This window comes from Malania oleifera, chromosome 2 (assembly GCF_029873635.1).
Source record: "Malania oleifera isolate guangnan ecotype guangnan chromosome 2, ASM2987363v1, whole genome shotgun sequence".
Taxonomy (NCBI): domain Eukaryota; kingdom Viridiplantae; phylum Streptophyta; class Magnoliopsida; order Santalales; family Ximeniaceae; genus Malania; species Malania oleifera.
In genome coordinates, this window is record NC_080418.1 from 69,373,114 (window position 1) to 69,390,452 (window position 17,339).

General features: G+C 38.1%; 1 protein-coding gene across 5 annotated transcripts in view; it reads right to left on the minus strand.

Moving 5' to 3' along the window:
* Positions 1-17,339, minus strand: part of LOC131148635 (two pore calcium channel protein 1A) — a 134,602-nt gene that overhangs the window by 45,214 nt on the left and 72,049 nt on the right. For all 5 annotated transcript variants that reach the window (XR_009135022.1, XR_009135023.1, XM_058098478.1 and 2 more), the window contains exon 15: positions 12,020-12,127. Coding sequence is in view for 3 of the 5 variants with exons in the window: in XM_058098478.1 (XP_057954461.1) it covers positions 12,020-12,127 (108 nt within the window). In the remaining 2 variants the exon portion in view is untranslated. The remainder of the gene's footprint in view (positions 1-12,019; positions 12,128-17,339) is intronic.

Here is a 17,339-nt window from a genome sequence, read left to right on the forward strand (position 1 = left end):
GCCTATTGATTCAAAAGGAGCTTATATGTCAACAATGGAGATTTTATCTCAAATCATGGGATTTATGATATCTTATTTATCATTACCTATATTGCGAAATCGTGTTTAAATACCCCTACATGTATCCTCTCTAAAGAATGTAGTGTTCATGACTTAGTTATTTGAATAAAAATATCATTGTTCTTAAAAAAAAAATAATAATAATAATAGTTTAGCGGGTTGGCAGATATCCACTGGATAAACCCAACCCGACCCGCTAAGGTGGCGAATATGAAAATGGAAAATCATATTCGACTCATTTAGCAAGCAGTTGATTATAAGTCGGTTAAACAAGTCAGATACGGGTCGGATTAATGGATTTTTATCCATTTTGTCAGGTCTAATGTCGACACTTATGATTCATCATATAATGGGGAAGGTTCTGCAACTAAGAAATTGGGACCAAATGAAACGTTGAATATCTCAAATAGATATCAACTAGCAAGGAAGCAAGTTATAACTTCAGAAAACCAACTTTCCAATCTAAAGGGAAAACTTGCATGAATAGAATCAATGATGCTAACGGGAACCTCTCTAGTTATAACTGCTACTAGGAACTTGCTTTCCAAGTTTTCTATTTCAAATGCCCTATAATCTAACAAATGAATACTCTTCCCAACAAGGACATTATCCAACTTGTTCTCGAACTTAGTACTCTTTGCTACAGGCTTAGTAAAGCAGAATAACCAAGTAATGTGTCACATATGGGTGTTAATGTGTAAGCTTTAGTAACTAGGGTGCAAGTTTTGGAAAAACAATAACAAAAACTTGAAGTTGTGATATGTGCATGCAACCATAACACACTAAGTTTTTTTCCTGTAACGTGAGCATGTAACAATGCATACACTTAAACATATGTAGATGCAGGTGCACACACACATGGATAAATTTAGATGTACACCACATGCACGTACTCACATTGAAAAATGAAAAAAGGGGCATGGCAGAAAACTTGAGTCTCTAATTTAGGTTGGTATTTGGGTGTGAAGCATAATCCTAAATTTTGGAAATTTCGTTCATATTTCAACCAAAGTTTTGAATTTAAGGAGGGTTTGGAAGTCAGGTTTCAATCACCACTTAGAAAAATTTGAATTGAAATTTTCGACAAATAAACCAAAGTTTCAAAAGTTGAAAAGAAAAACTGGAAAAAAAAGGTTTTCCATTTTTTACTAAATTATTCACAATTGTCTATCTTCCTAAAGCTTCATTCACAGTGTCCATAATTTATTATAAAATTCCAATGTTTCTTTAAATCGAAATTGAAGTTTGGTCAAAATTTTAGTATATTGAGAAGCAAATTAATAGGTCTTTTATGTGAAATTTTACATCTGTTTATGGAAAATTTCATCCAAAAAGATTAAATATTAGGTTCCCCACAAGTCCTAACGAAACTTGGAAAGAATTTAGAAGAAAAAGTTAGGGGAGAAACTCTTTTATGCACGCGCATGTACGCACGTGTGTAATGACTCCAAAAAGGCAGCCTAGCAATTTTTAGCAACTTTTCTTTTTCCTTAATCTTGTTGCAGTCATAAAAATCAAATTCTTACTAAAACATATATATACAGAAGGTTCATTTTACCCTTCATTACATAGCTATGAAAATGGCCCCTTGAATAGTGCCATGGGGAGCATGATGCACATTCCAGTGCTCATAGTGCAACCATAGTTCAGCAAGCCAAAATATAATTTGACCCTTACTTTCACTTTGTGAACATAAACTAGCAATTTAATTCACTACTATAGGGTTGTAGTCATGGGAAATCTATACGACTGAAAACGGAAATATACATACATACATACACACACACATACTATATATATATATATATATATATATATATGTGTGTGTGTGTATGTATGTATGCATTGGAATAATGAAAATGAAGGGTGATATTTACTCTGACAGTGGATGTTTTGAGTTCACTAGGATGTTTGTAAAGGAGTTGGTTGTGAGGGGATTAGGGTGGGGTAATATCATGTGCATATTTTTCATTTACAGTTTACTACGACAACATTCTTTTTCTATCTAAAAATTTGGATAGCATTTCTAATTTGTTGAATATTTTGCAAATTTTAGAGAAGGCTAAAAGGTTGAGGGTTAATTTGTCCACATGTGAGATTATAAGCATTAATTATGATTCTAGAGTCCTTTGTCATATGTGTCAATTAGTCAATTGTACTTTGTAGCATTCTGGACTGGCCTAACATATCTAGGTGTTCCACAAGGTAGCAATCCAATGCTACTTTCTCTTCAGGATCTGCTGCTAGAGAATGCATCTAGGATACTAGATGGCTAGAGGGGTGCTTACTTCATTCTAGGTGCTCAACTTACTCTTATTATGGCTTGCCTTTCTTCTATCCCTTTATATTATCTGTTTTTGTTTAGGATTCAAGTGTTTATCGCTCATCAGTTAGATCATGAGATATTTTCCCTGGTTCAGGGCTGGGGATAATAAGAGAGATCACATGATTAGCTAGGATATTTCTGTCAGCTTTCAAGGAAGGGTTGGGTATGGGCAATTTGGTGTTTAAAAACATTTCTCTAGTGGGATGTGGTTATGAACTTATGATGGTTCCCTTAGACCCCAATTCCTTTCAGCATAAGGTGATTCATAAAATTGAGGAAAATGGGAAGGACACAAGACTGCTACTAATTTTAGCCATGGAGGCCTTGGAATTTTAATTCTAAAATTTCTCACCTTTTTTTTCCCGCATATGAGTTATAAAATTGGAAATGGAAAGAGTGTTAGTTCCCAAGGATTTTGGGGTTAGAAGTGCTCCTTTTTATTAACTTTTCCCCCGATGTATCACCTTTCCACCCATTGCAATTCCCCTATTGATTATTTCTTCCTTGCTCACAAAAATTTAAAATTCTAGCTCTTCTAGCATGCTTTCTTGTAAATCTTTCATTGCCCATCTCAAGTATAATCTCAATGTTGTTTCTTAACATCTAATTCCTTTATTTGGGGGTCTAAGATCCCTGCAAACTCGAGGCTTTCACATGGACTAGTCCTTTAGGTTTCGTTTGGTGGTATGTTGGCTAGGCTAGGTGTCATGTGCCAAGCTTGTTCATGGCATTATGCTTACCTGTGACTGTTTGTCTTTTGTGAATGGGACGAGTAACCATGAGTAATAGCGTAGGTTTAATTCTTGGAGTGGGATTGCCTTGGTGAAAATAAAGAGTATGACTCCTTAGTCACTTTGATGTTTCCTAGTGACAGAGTGACAATAGCATAGAAAGCTATTGAATTGCATACTTGCCTCCCTCGCTAACCACACATTGTCAAATGAGGTGTGACTTGATGCGCTAGAGGAACAGGAAGAGAAAACCAACAATGTGGTTGTGACGATGACTTGATTAGCATAACATGTTGATGTATTGGATGGATAAAAAAACAAGAGTAGGGTTACAAAGACAAGTTGTTTAGGACTTTCGTGTGGTAGAAGCTTTACAAATCTAGATGAGTGAGCTTATTGCCAAGATCAACCTAATGGTTCATGCTATCAAGAACTCCAATTCTATAGGGTTGAGTACGGAAGAATAAAGGTGTCGAAACCTCAACTGCATAGGGGTGCTGGTGATGCTAAAGAGTTAAGAGAACTTATTTAACATGGAACAATACTTTCACGTAGTGATGACCGACTTGGAGGAGGCAAAAGTATCCATGGCAATGCTACTTGCCACCCCCTTGGTTTTCCTGAGGAAACCTCACCGCATTATAGTCACCCCCCACGATCCGCTTAAGGAAGCAAACGCCAAAAAGCAGAGTAAAGCTCGTCCGAAAAGGAGCTCCTTAGAGCAGGCCTAGAAGGACCATATATTAGAGAAACCCACTACTGACCCCAGTCTCTCACCTCTAACAAGATAGAAAGACAAAAGAAACACACTAGGCTGTCCACATTGGATATGATACGAGTGTCCTACAACACAAGAATGCTCCCCTACGACCCCTAATAGGGTACAAAGACCTAATTCTTATTACGCCTTTCCTAGACCCCCCCCCCCCCTTTTAATAACCTCCCCATAAACTGATTCAAGCTTAGTATCCTGACTCAAAACAACATTAGGAAAACTCCTAAACAAAACCTCCCTAACAAAACATCTCTTCCTAATGTCCCCATGGCCCCTAACGTTCCAACTGACAATCTTCATACTCTAACTCGTTTACCCCCTCTCCCTCTACCCTTTCAACCCCCCCATAATTCATGGATGAAGTCAGATTCTTTAATTCCTTTTTAACCTTCTTCTTTCTCCTCTCGTATCTTTTAGGAATCAAACCCAATCAAACCTCAACTCTAGAAGGACTTACAAATTTCAAACCTAGGCGATTCATGAGTTCATTTGGATCTCTATAGTCTCCCTTACCACCCCCTGAACCAAGAACAAAAGCACTACCCCTAGCAAGACCTTCCTTGTGGCATAAAACATCAAAAGAAAGAAGGGGAAGAATACCTTTTCTACATTTTGGATGAATTCTAATCTCCTAGAGGAATAGTTGTCTCTTCATCAGTACCTCTATTAGCATTGAAGGGAACATCAGCAAGGTCCACCTTTACAAGATTAGGCTCAAGAACAGGGGACATAGGTCCCCTTTCAATCAAGTCTATGCTCTGGTAAGAGTTGTGCTTTATGGTATCATCATCCCCTTGCTCAATGTCATGAAAAGTCTCTTCTCCTAAATGACGAGTACCATGAGAGGGGCTTAAGCTTTGCTTTGATATTTCCTCATCTTCAATAGCAAGAGTTCTCTCTAAGAGTTGGTTCCAATCACACTCTACTTCCATAACTAAAGCCAACAAACTATTTTCAAAGTCACAGAAACTTCTTAGATCATCTTCTGAACCTAAAAGCTTTCCTCATCTTCTTCATTCCAAACTCACTCTTACGCCTCGTAATCAAATGATGTTAGAGGAGGAAGACCTGTAAGAATACCACACACATGTCCCTTACTGTTAGGTGGAACCTCTTCCAATTGGTTCCAAATATCATTTTGATTGCCTTCCAGAAAAAGCTTTGCTGCCTCTTTATCTTTGGAATCCCTCTCCCCCCTAATTCAATCACCGATCATCTAAGATGCCAAACTTGTCTTTAGGTGGAGGGTCCTTCAATGAATTGTTCAAGGAGTCATCTCCTTCCATGTGTACAGTGACTAAGGGAGTTAGGGAACACTTCTATCTCCTTCCGTCAAACTGATTCTAGTAGGGCTTGGGCTTAATGGCCTCACTTCCTTAAGTGCAGTAAGAGATTCTAGAATGAGATAGCTTCTTGTGAAAATAATTCTCATTAATCGTAACATCGATATAGGTTTGTATAAATAGATGTACAGCAGAAGAATATAAGGAAAGACCAAAGATGCTAACTTCTAAGGAAACTAAATATTCTAGGATATTCACACATTTACAACCGAAATTTTCTTAGAAAAATGGGAAAGTTGACTAAACAGATTTGAAACTTTCCAACACTCCCCCTCAAGTTGGCTTGAAGGTATCTTCCATGGCCAGCTTGCTAATGAAGTTTTCAAACTGTTTCTTCGGCAGTCCCTTTGTCAGTAATTCTGTTATTTGCTCAGTTGTCGAGATATATGGCAAACAGATTACTCCCTTGTCTATTTTCTCCATGATAAAATACCTCTCTACCTCCACATGTTTAGTTATATCGTGAAGAACTGGGTTGTGAGCGATAGCTATTGTAGCTTTATTATCACAATACAGTTTCATTGGTAGTGAATTAGTAACCTTTAATTCTTCCAGCAACCTTTTGATCAATAGTGCTTCACAAATTCCATGAGCAACAGCCCTAAATTCTGCCTCTGCGCTACTCCTTGCCACCACATTTTGTTTCTTGCTATGTCATGTTGCTAGGTTTCCTCCAACAAAGGTGGAATAGCCAGAAGTTGATCTTCTATCAATAATACTTTCAGCCCAATCTGCATCAGTGTATACTTCAACCTGTAAATTCCCATGTCCTTCAAATAATAAACCTTTACCCGGAATCCCTTTTAGGTACCTTAGAATCCTATACACAACATCAAAATGCTCGGGTCCTGGTGAGTGCATAAATTGACTTACCACGCTTGTTGCAAAGGCTGTATAAGAGAGATAAAGGAGTTTCCCTACCAATCTTTGGTGTTGCTCTCTGTTGATCACTTCTTCAGCCTTAGCTGGTTGGAGTTTCATGTTCGACTCTATAGGTGTTTCTGCTGCTTTGCACCCTAGAAGACCTACTTCTCCAAGTAAATCAAGCACATACTTGCGTTGGGAAACAAAAATTCCTTTCTTTGACCTTGCAAATTTCATACCAAGAAAATACTTCAAGTTGCCTAAGGCTTTGATCTCAAATTCCTAAGCAAGGATCTTCTTTAACCTCTCTAGCTCATTGCTATCATCACCTGTCAAAATTATATCATCTACATACATAATAAGGATAGCCATTTTACCTTCACTTGTGTGTCTATAGAACATAGTATGCTCAACTTGACCTTGGCTGTAGCCATGACTCTTTACTACCTTCCCAAAGCGTTCAAACCAAGCTCTATGAGATTGTTCGAGTCCATACAATGAATTCCTCAATCTGCACACCTTGCCTTTGCCACCTTTCCCTTCAAATCGTGGCGGAAGATCCATAACTACTTCCTCCTCTAAGTCTCCATATAAGAAGGCATTCTTCACATCTAGTTGATATAAGGGCCAGTTAGAGTGAACTGCTAGAGAGAGCAACGCACAGAGTTCATCTTGGCTACAGGAGCAAATATTTCGTAGTAGTCAATTCCATACGTTTGAGTGAACCCCTTCGCCACAAGTCTTGCTTTGTACCTTTCTATACTCCCATCAGCCTTGAATTTTACTGTCAATACCCATTTACAGCCAATAGTGTTCTTCCCCTCCGGTAGGTCACCAATTTCCCAAGTGTTGTTAGCAATTAGTGCATCCATCTCTTCTTGAACATCCAATCTCCATTCTGACGCATCCATCTCTTCTTGAACATCCAATCTGCATTCTGAGTGTTCTAGTGCTTCCTGAATGGTTCTTGGAATAAACAAATGAGAAACATTTTAAGTAAAGGCCTTATGAGAATCGGAGATTCTATAATAGTATAGATGGTTGGAAATAGGATGTGTGATACAGGTTCTAACTCCTTTCCTAAGGGCAATGGGCAGGTCAAGATCAGAAGAATTATCAAAACAAGGATCTGGAGAAGAAAAAGTACCTTGAGTATGTGAAGGAGGACCAACTTGTGTAGGTGATGATGATTGGCCTTGCCCTGGAATTGAAGAAAGAGCTCTATTATTCTGATGATTTCTTCTTCTTGTATAAACACGAAGCTCAAATGAGGGAATATTTGATAGCACTTCTCCCCGTGTTTGTGAATCAGGTATACCTTGTATAGGTAGAATAGGATTTCCATTATTTTCGCAAGTATTGGTTTCTTGACCCTTTAAAGAGTGGATGTCAATGTCAAGGAAAACATTTGGAAGAAGCTTAGAGGTTTGCTAGAACTCATCTTCAGTTTCCTTTTTCTCCCCCTAAAGATAGTTATGGCCAAAAAAGGGATGGTTTTCAATAAAAACATCCTTATAAAACATTTGTACCCTTTTTTATTAGGAGCATATCCAAGGAAAACACATTTTTCTGCCCTAGGATCAGGCTTGGATCGAAGATTGGTAGGTATATGAACAAAAACAGTGCATCCAAACACTTTTAGTGGCAAGTCTGATGTTATCCGACATGTAGGAAACAGTTTTTTTAGGCAATCTAAGGGAGTGATGTATTTTAGCACTCAAGTAAGCATCCTATTAATTAGATAACATGCAGTTAAAATAGCATCACCCCATAGATATTTAGGAACTTGCATTGAAAACATTAGGGCCCGTGCAACCTCTACCAAATGGCGATTTTTTCTCTCAACAATGCCATTTAGTTGTGAGGTGTCACAACAAGTAGATTGATGTTGAATACCGTTTGTTGAAAGAAATGTTCTTAAACATTTGTTAAAATATTCAGTACCATTATCAGTTCTAAGGATACTGATTTTCGTTTGGAACTGGGTTTCAACCATATTATAAAAAACCTGAAAAAAAATTTGCAACCTCTGATTTGTCACTCAATAAGTACACCCAACACAAACGTCTATGATCATCAATAAACATAACAAACCATTTCTTACCAGAAGTAGCAGTGATTTTTGAGGGACCCCAAACATCACTATGAATTAAATAAAAAGGTTTGGAAGAATGATAAGCTTTTGATTGATAGCTGCTTCGGTGACTTTTGGATATGTGGCAAACATCACAATGAATAGAATTGCAATCCAGTTTTTTAAATAAGCTAGGAAACAAATGTCTTAAATAGAGAAAACTAGGATGTCCTAGTCTAAGATATCAAAGCATTATTTGTTCAAGTACAGAAACAGAACTAGTACTACTACTCAAACCTTGATCTTGTTTATTGTTGAATAAAGACTCATTGAAGTAGTAGAGTCCATCAATCATCTTAGCACTGCCAATCATCATCCCCGAGAGTTGGTCTTGAAATTCACAATGGGAATCAAAGAAAATGACACGACAATTAGAATCCCGTGAGAGTTTACTAACAGACAGCAGGTTACAAGCAAGTTTAAGGGCATGGAGGACAGATTTGAGTTCTATTTTTTCAGAGATTTGGACAGTTGTTGTTCCAGCAATGGATGAAAACCTTCCATTTGCAATTCTAATTTTTTATGACCAGAACAAGGAGAATAAGATTGAAACAATTGTGATGTACTGGTCATGTGATCAAATGCACCAAAATCAATAATCCAAGGTGCAATATTTAAGCAACAAGGGTAGGCACTAGAGTTATCACCTGTTTGGGTCAATGAACCAATAGGAAGACCAAAGGCAGAAGTAGATTTCAGCAATTGAAGAAGATGATCCACCAGCTCAGCATTTGGGAAATTAGCTTCATTGGCTTTAGGGAATGCATGATTGTTGCTAGAGGGTCCAGATTTGTTGCTCTTCTAGTTTGTTCGCTTTCCATGGAGTTTCCAGCAATTTTCTCAAGTGTGGCATGGCTTATTGTAATAGTCACACCATACTCTAGACTTGTCTTCCAACCTCCTTTGATTAGAGCAAGGCCGCTGTGCAGAAATATTGGCAGTAGCCAAATCTGTGTTACCAACAGCATGAGGAGCGGGATTATTGGCAGCAAGTAGAGCAGAATTTTCCACAGTCTCATCCTCCTTTTTCTTCATCATCACACTCCTTCAACAATCTTCTTGTCATACTTCAAAAAATACTTCCCCGAGTGGGGGTAGAGTTCATCAAACTCATCATTAAGTCCAGCCAAGAATTTAAAAATTCTCCACCATCTTCTTATTGTGATTGCAATCAACAGGATTTTTCCATTCATAATCATTGAATAAATCCAGATCTTGCCATAGGCCCTTAAGAACATTGAAATACCTTGTTACACTGCCATCTCCTTGATAAGTAATGCAAATCTTCTACAGCAGTTCATAAATCTGAGAGTAATTCCCAAGGTCAAAGTACATCTAACTCACATTGTCCCAAGGTTCCTTTGCAGTAGAATAGCACATGTAATGGGCACTAATCTCTTCATCCATAGCATTCACAAGCCATGCCATCACCATGGAATTTTCAGCATCCCATATAGCATAAGATGGGTCTGTCTTCTCGGGCTCCTTAGCTTCACCAGTCAAGTACCCTATCTTCCCTCTTCCACAAACATGCATCCTAATAGATTGTGACCCCCGCAAGAAGTTGGCCTCATTCAATCATATATTGGTAATTTGGACAGAGTAACGTTCAAAATGGGTAGGTCTGGTTTCAAGTTTGGTTTCGGGTTTAGCTTTGTTTGAAGTTTCAGCCATGGCTACAGCAATAGAAGAGATTAGAGAAGAGTTAAACAAGGAAGAAAACCCTATAGATATTAGGGTTAGATTGGAGCCGCCGAGGGAAACTAGGGTTTACACAAGGCCAAGAGCCATACCTATCTCTGATACCATCTCGAATGCGATAGCTTCTTGTGGAAAGAAAAATAGAAGAAAAGAACCAAGAAGGAAAGAACCAAAGATGCTAACTTCTAAGGAAACTAAATATTCTACGATATTCACACATTTACAGCCGAGATTCTCTTAGAAAAATAGGAAATTTGACTAAACAAATTTGAAACTTTCCAATAGAGATGGATTTTTATTTTAGTTGGAATGGACTCAATTCCTCTATTGTCTCTAACGACCCATTTCGCCACTATTTTGGGTGGCCCATTGTAGCTAAGCCCAATCTTCCCCTTCCCGAACCCAAAATGGGAATACGAAACAAATTTGAAAATCAAACTAGGAAAGAAAGTTGTTCTTTCACCCCATGAATCACGGAATTTGTCTCTCTTTGACAATCTCCTCCCCCTCACCGGCATTGTTCTAACAACATGGGCAAAGGAACGTTTCTCCGGTTGCCGCGACTCCCTTCTCCACTTCTTTGAGTGTAACTCGTGACCAATGAGGTTCAGAGAGCCACACTCTGAGCACCGGAAAGCAACTCCACAAGCATGTTTAGTCGTAAGCTTCAAAAGAGCTTTAAAAATGTTTCTCCATCCTTTGTTGTTCTTGCCTTCAAGAATACATAGGGGTTGGCTTTTTCCTTCCTTTGTTCTCTTCTCCATGAGTAGAAATCTCCCCTTCTTTTCGATTCGCAACTCGATGGTGACCTATGTACCCCCACCTCAAGGATTCAGCTCTTCGACCTCTTGTGTCCTATCACAATCACCCCCAAAGTCTTGATGATCCAAGAGATCTCCTTGCTCTTCAGCAAGATGTAAGAGAAGTGTCACCCGGAGAACTCAAATATCTAAACAGCTGAGGGGTCAAGGCGATTTGTGCATAAGATTTTGCCCTCCACCTTGATAGTCGAATGGCATCCCCATGCGAACTCTAACTCCACCGTGGTTTTTGACTCAACCTTTGCTTATTCCCCATTTTCAACAGTCTCCACTCGTCAATCTTGTGGCGTTTGACTGAGACGAATAGAAAAGCTTTGTTGTTGGGGCTATTTTGAACTTTTGTTCTAAGGAAGGCAAAGGAGTTGCTTCGCCAAGGGTGAATCTAAGAAGCTAGTCGTCGTGGCTTTCTGACTCATCCCTTTAATCCCTAGCCACCTAACCAAATGCACCCTTAAAGAATTAATACTAATGAACTCTTACCAAGGATAATGCTAAGTAAAACATTATCAATTGATATGCGTGTGATTTGCAACAAAGGGGAGATAGATTCCAATTTATTCCATTTGGAACAATTTGTTTGCTATCTTTGGAGAGCAAAGGATTTGTCCCGTCTCTTTGAAGAATGTGTACCCACCCCTTTCAAGAGTTTTGGAAGAACAAGGGAGAGGCAGCCTCATGGAGTATTGCTGTGTTAGCAGTAATTTGGTGCATCTGGTTGGAATGTAATGCAAATTTTTTAAGGATTCTCCTACTCCAGTTGATCAGATAAGGAGCAAGGTGGTGTTCTTGGCAGCATTGTGGTGTTCAGATAATGGTTGACTCAAGGAAATTTCTTCATCAAATCTTCTGTCGGATCGGCAAGTTGTTGTCTATCATTAGATATCCCGAAGCTTATTTTTATTTCTTTTCACTTCTTGCTGTAATTATTATTTATTGGGGGGTATGTTATCCACCCTTTTGTAATTATGCTCTTCATCTCTCATATATTTCTTTGTTTATGAAGAAAATGACGAAGAGTGAAAATTTATAGACTACTTTCTTAGTAACATTTTATCTATAGGTAATGAATCCACTCAATGTAGGAGTTGCTACCAAATTGCTGCTTCTAGTACCTCTTTTCTAGAAACTGATTGGATAAATAATATGAAGAGAGAATATAATGCAAATGCTACCAATATTGCACTCATAAAAAAGAAAAAGCAATTTTCCTCATTAGCAGCTGGAAAGGAATAAAATTAAGAACTCAATCATCAATAGTAGTTACCGATTATCCAAGTGATTATGAAATCAAAGCGATTTTGTCCATCCCTCCAATAGTTCTCAAATCCAAGTGCGTAAACTTTGAAAGCCATTTCAAGGACATATAGCCATCCTGTGGAACAAAAAGCATCCCATTATTTACTGAAAACGAAACTAAAAGAAAACACAATAGCATATTGCACAAGTTTCTAAAATATAATAATAAAATGCAAAATCTAGACTGACTGTTCTGATTTAAGGGACATGGGCTATAACATTGTGTAAGCGCTGGGTACTGCTGAAACATGGTAATTTAAACAGTGCAAAAGGGATGCAAGAACCAATGTGTTTGTATAAAGTTTTTCAACTGCCTTTGTTTAACCCCCTACACCCACCAGAGAGGAAAAAAATAAATAGATGAAAAAGAAAGGCCAATTGCCATCACTTCTTACATCCACATTTCGAAAGAAAACAAAGACACCATTCCAGACTGTATTGATGCCATTAACTCGTACAAGTTTTAAGGACTAAGAGTGTTAAGCAGCCACTGGACCTAAAAGCTTAAGCTGTTAGGTTGTGGGCCAACAATGCATATAAAGCCTTAAAATTGGGAGATGTTTCTTTTCCTTCAAAAGCTTTTTGGCTTCTCCCCCTCCACACAACCTAGAAAAAGGGTAAGAGGGATCAACAATAAAAGCCTTCCTCCTGTCAGCTCCTGATCAAATGCCTTTTCAAGCCCAAATCTCCATCTCAACAACCGCTGCGTATCTAAGTGAAACATAAAGTCCTCCTCTGCATTACCCCAAAACAATTTCTTTTGAATGCCTTCCAGCCTTTTGGCCACTGAACATAGGTGGAAGTAGGACATATGGTAAAGTAGAAATTTTGAGATTACTCATAATAAAGGCATCTACCTTCCACCTAGAGAAAGATAGATATGCTTCCAGTGAGCCTTTTTTTTTTTTTTTTTTTTCAGACCTTTGAACAATGAACTCTCAAATAGGTTTTATCATCGAACTTGAGCCCAAGAGAGGGGCCCAATGAATTCCTCGAAAAGGTCCCCCATTGGCAACCCAAGAAGACAGCCAGAATCTGCCATCAGCCTTGTTTTTTATGGGGACAAGTTCACCTTTTCCCAATTTAACTCTCAGGAACGAGAGCAAAGGATAATGCACCTATGATTGAGGATTTGATTGCTGCACCCCAGAGAGAATAATAGGATCATCAATGAAAAGGGAAACTGCCTGCCAGTTCTTCACTCCTTGAGCCACATAATGAGAACTTCTCCTGCATTTTTTGAAGCAAGAGACTAAAAGCTTCAATAATTAATAAGAAAAAAGCGATAAAGGGTCTTTCTGTCATAAACCTTGAGATGAGTGAAAATGTCCAGAAAGGAAACTATTAATGGGCATGAAGAGGACAGGCGAATAGATGCAATGCTTGATCCAATGACATCATGAGCTTCTGCAAGACATAAAGAAGGGAATCCCAACAAATGTGCTCAAAAGTTTTCTCCATGACAAGCTTGCACATAATAACGAATGTGCTCAAAAGTTTACTTCTTTGTTTGATTTGATTGCATATTCTGAACAAATACATATTGAATCCATGATTTGTCTCCCTCCAAAAAAGATAGGCATGTTGGTGATGCCCTACAAGCTACAACCTTCCCAATCACATTCTTGAGCCACAAGGCTATCACCTTGTAGATAATCTTACCGAAAATGACGCTAAAGTGACTGGACAGAAATTGTTGCTATTAGCACCCCCTCCCAAGTTCAGAATCATTGTAATGAAGGAATAGTAAAAGCTGCCCACAAATCTAGCAATGGCCAAAATTTTGATTTCAATATGAATATATATTTCAATTAAAAAAATAGCGTATAGAAAATCATGGAAACCATGAATGGAACTTTGGGAAATATTAAAATAGATAAAAATAAATAAATAAAAGGGCAGCCTGGTGCACAAAGCTTCCACGTATGCGGGGTCCGGGGAAGGGGCGGACCACAATGGGTCGATAGTACACAGCCTTACCTTGCATTTTTGCAAGAGGCTGTTTCAACGCCTCAAACCCGTGACCTCCAGGTCACACAGCGACAACCTTACTATTGCGCCTAAGGTTGTGAATAATTTAGGAACAAAATATATATTTATTAAAAAGAAAAATAAAAGTCCAAATTTTGCTTGTTCTTCAGTTTTAAATTTAAATTTTCGAAATTTGGCTGAAATTTCAAAAATTATTGGTGAAAATTTTTCAAAACAGAAATAGATTGTTGTTTTTGTCTTGAACCCTCCCCAAATCTGAAATTTCAACCAAAACATTGACGAAATTCCAAAAATTTAAGACCAGGACTACAGTTAAAGTGGATGGTATCTAACACCTTACTAATATCAAATTTAAGAACCTCCTAGTTGGCTAGAAAAAAGAAAGCCAAACTGAATCCATCTGGGCCTAGACTTAACTGCCATTGCATTCCTTCAAAGCAATCAAAATTTCTTCTTCACTATAGAGCATTTTCAAGCCACATGGCAAAAGTGCTATCAATCTAGCTGGTTTGTGCCTAGAAAAAGAGAGAGAAAAAAATTAAAAAAAAAAAACTTTGTAGCTGGGTTTGAGTAAACATTATTTTTGCACATGCCTTCTTTTTTTCGATAGTTAAATAATAATAATAATAAACATTATGAGGACAGCAAGTAGAAAATTACAAAAAAGAAGACAAAAAGTAATCAAAAATAAACAGAGAAGAAAAGAATAAACACAATCTGCTCAAGAATACCATCAGATCATGGTTGGCATCCTAAAAAAAAAACAACCCTTGAAACAGCCTGCACTAGAGCCCCAAAGAGAGGCAATATGTTGCATCCATCTCAGACTCGATCTGGAGATGACATCTTGCTAGAAAACATTTGAGCATTCCATTCTTATGAAATTCCACATAAAACTGCAACAAAAGCACACCTCAACAACCTCCCAACATCCTTACCCTTCCAAAACCAACAATAGAAACACTCAAGAGATCCTCCACTGAGACACCCGAAGCTTCACTAATAACTCCAAATAATCTATACTCCACAAACCTCAAGAAAATGAACAGTGTAGAAATCTATTAACCTTTTCTTCAAGAATCTCACCATCAATCTCAACCTTATCCAAAATTTTTAAATCTCCTATAGACATTTATTTTTCAATGAAAATGTTTTGTATTTGGAGAGCCCTAGACTTTTGTCCATCAAGAATCTCCACCAAATGAAATTTTTTTTGGACAATCTTTTTCCAATAGTCCGTCATTCTTCCTCAATATTTATAAAAAAAATCCCCACATCCACATCTTTATCATTACCTCTAAATCTCTCACAAGTGACCCTTCCCTAACATGAGTATCTCCAAAGGTATCTTTGTTCCATCCTTTAGGAATATCTTTCAACCCTTATAATTTAGCAGCAACCACATGTCTTGCAAAGCCTTCACCTCAAATATTAGATCACCACAGCTTGATAAGATCTTTGAAGCCTTCGTGCTTAAGCCACATCCTTTTGAACCTGAATAGGGTAGGATCCAATTCAACTACTATCCAGAAGGATAGGGGAACGATGAAATAAAGATTTAGAGAGAAGCTTTTGTGTGTGGGTAATGTTCCTCCCTTTTAACAATATGTCAATCCTCAAAAGGGAAATAGTCACTCTTGAATTAGACCTAGTAAAAGGTCCACCAATAAGGGGAAAGTAAATAGAAGCATTTACATTCAAGAAATCAAGGAATTCCTTGACATGGGCATATTGAAGCCACACCTAGTGGACCAAGGAGCATCCCACCTCGTTCTGATGCAGAAAAGCTCATTCCGCAAAAGTTGTTCAGAAGATTCTTCTGCTGGCCCATAAACAGCAAAGAAAAGACAAGTTAAATTCTCCACATTCTTAACTAAACAAGAAACAATATAGGCCCAAAATAAGCTGTCAACCAGCTCCACACATCCTCTTTGCAAAGAATAATTATCCCACTTCCCTGATTACTAAGTGTGAGACCCCACACACTAATAATATTACTATCAATATTCTCCAAGTTGGTTTCATGCACACAAGAGATGTCACTTTTCCACTCTTTCGAAAGCTTTTACCAACAAACCTCTTGATATGATTGCCAAGCCTCCTACATTCCATATGGTAAGACCCTAATTCATAGGTTCAGGCAATAGCCCTTACTCCTCGCAACCATAGAATATGAATATTCTTATATCTCCCGTCTTTTCATAATTGACAGGACACTCCATTCATTTCAACACCCTATTTGTTTCCTTCTTCTTAGTGTCATTAATGTTCTTATCGTAAAACACACCCTTAAATCTACACTTCTCCATTTCTTCAAGAACACTAAACCATTTTTCTACAAATCTGTCAAAGGAAACCCCAATTGCCTTCCTCGCCAACTTAGCATTCTTGAGAGCCAAGTTAGAGACTTGCTCATTGAACCACTAAAAGACACCATCCAATGCTTGCAATTCTTCCAACAACCAGTAACTGGACCTCTAAGGGATAGCATTCTAAAATGGCTTGCTTTTGATTGGAATAATGGCTATATCGGAAGGGATTGAGCCTTAATAATCAGATGAGGAATCCAAAATTTCGAGGGAGTTGGATCCTCTTATGGACCAAACGGTCATTTGATTTAGCAGTTGATGGGCCATGCATAGATCTATGATTTGAGCTAGGATATGGTACAAGCCCAAGCTCCTTATTTTATTAATGACCTTGAGACTAGAAATGATTGGCCCATTATTTTGAAATTTGAATGAAGTGCAAACCAGCCAGCTAGTATCATCCCATCCATGCTCCATGATGCAAGCATACAAGCAGATACCCTCACTCGTCTTCCCCACAGCACAAGCCCCTTTGAATCTTCACAATCCTGCGATACAACCCTAATGGTAAATTGTAAAGACAATGCATCAGTGACAATGTGGACAAGAACTGACTACCTTAACTATGTTCACTAGCTTAGTTCCAACAAAAAGGCAACAGCATCGCTTCAGCTGCAGAGATCTTTTGGCACCAATTGGAGTCAAAGACCTTAAGGAAGATGACACAATTAATTTCCAAGAGAGCAATGTATCTACCAATTCCATTTCTCTTTTGACTAAAACGGTTGGGTTTTTTCTTGTTCCCAACTCTCTTTCAACAAAGCCAAGAGAGAGATGATTTGGTTTTTGTTCAAAACTCTCCAATTCAGAAGCCAATCAACCTATCAACTTCCAGAGACATAGACTTCGAAACCTCTGCCATATTCAGTAAGTCCAAGAAGGTCGACCTTTGCACCATTGAGCATAAAGTCAAAAGATTTCCTTTCC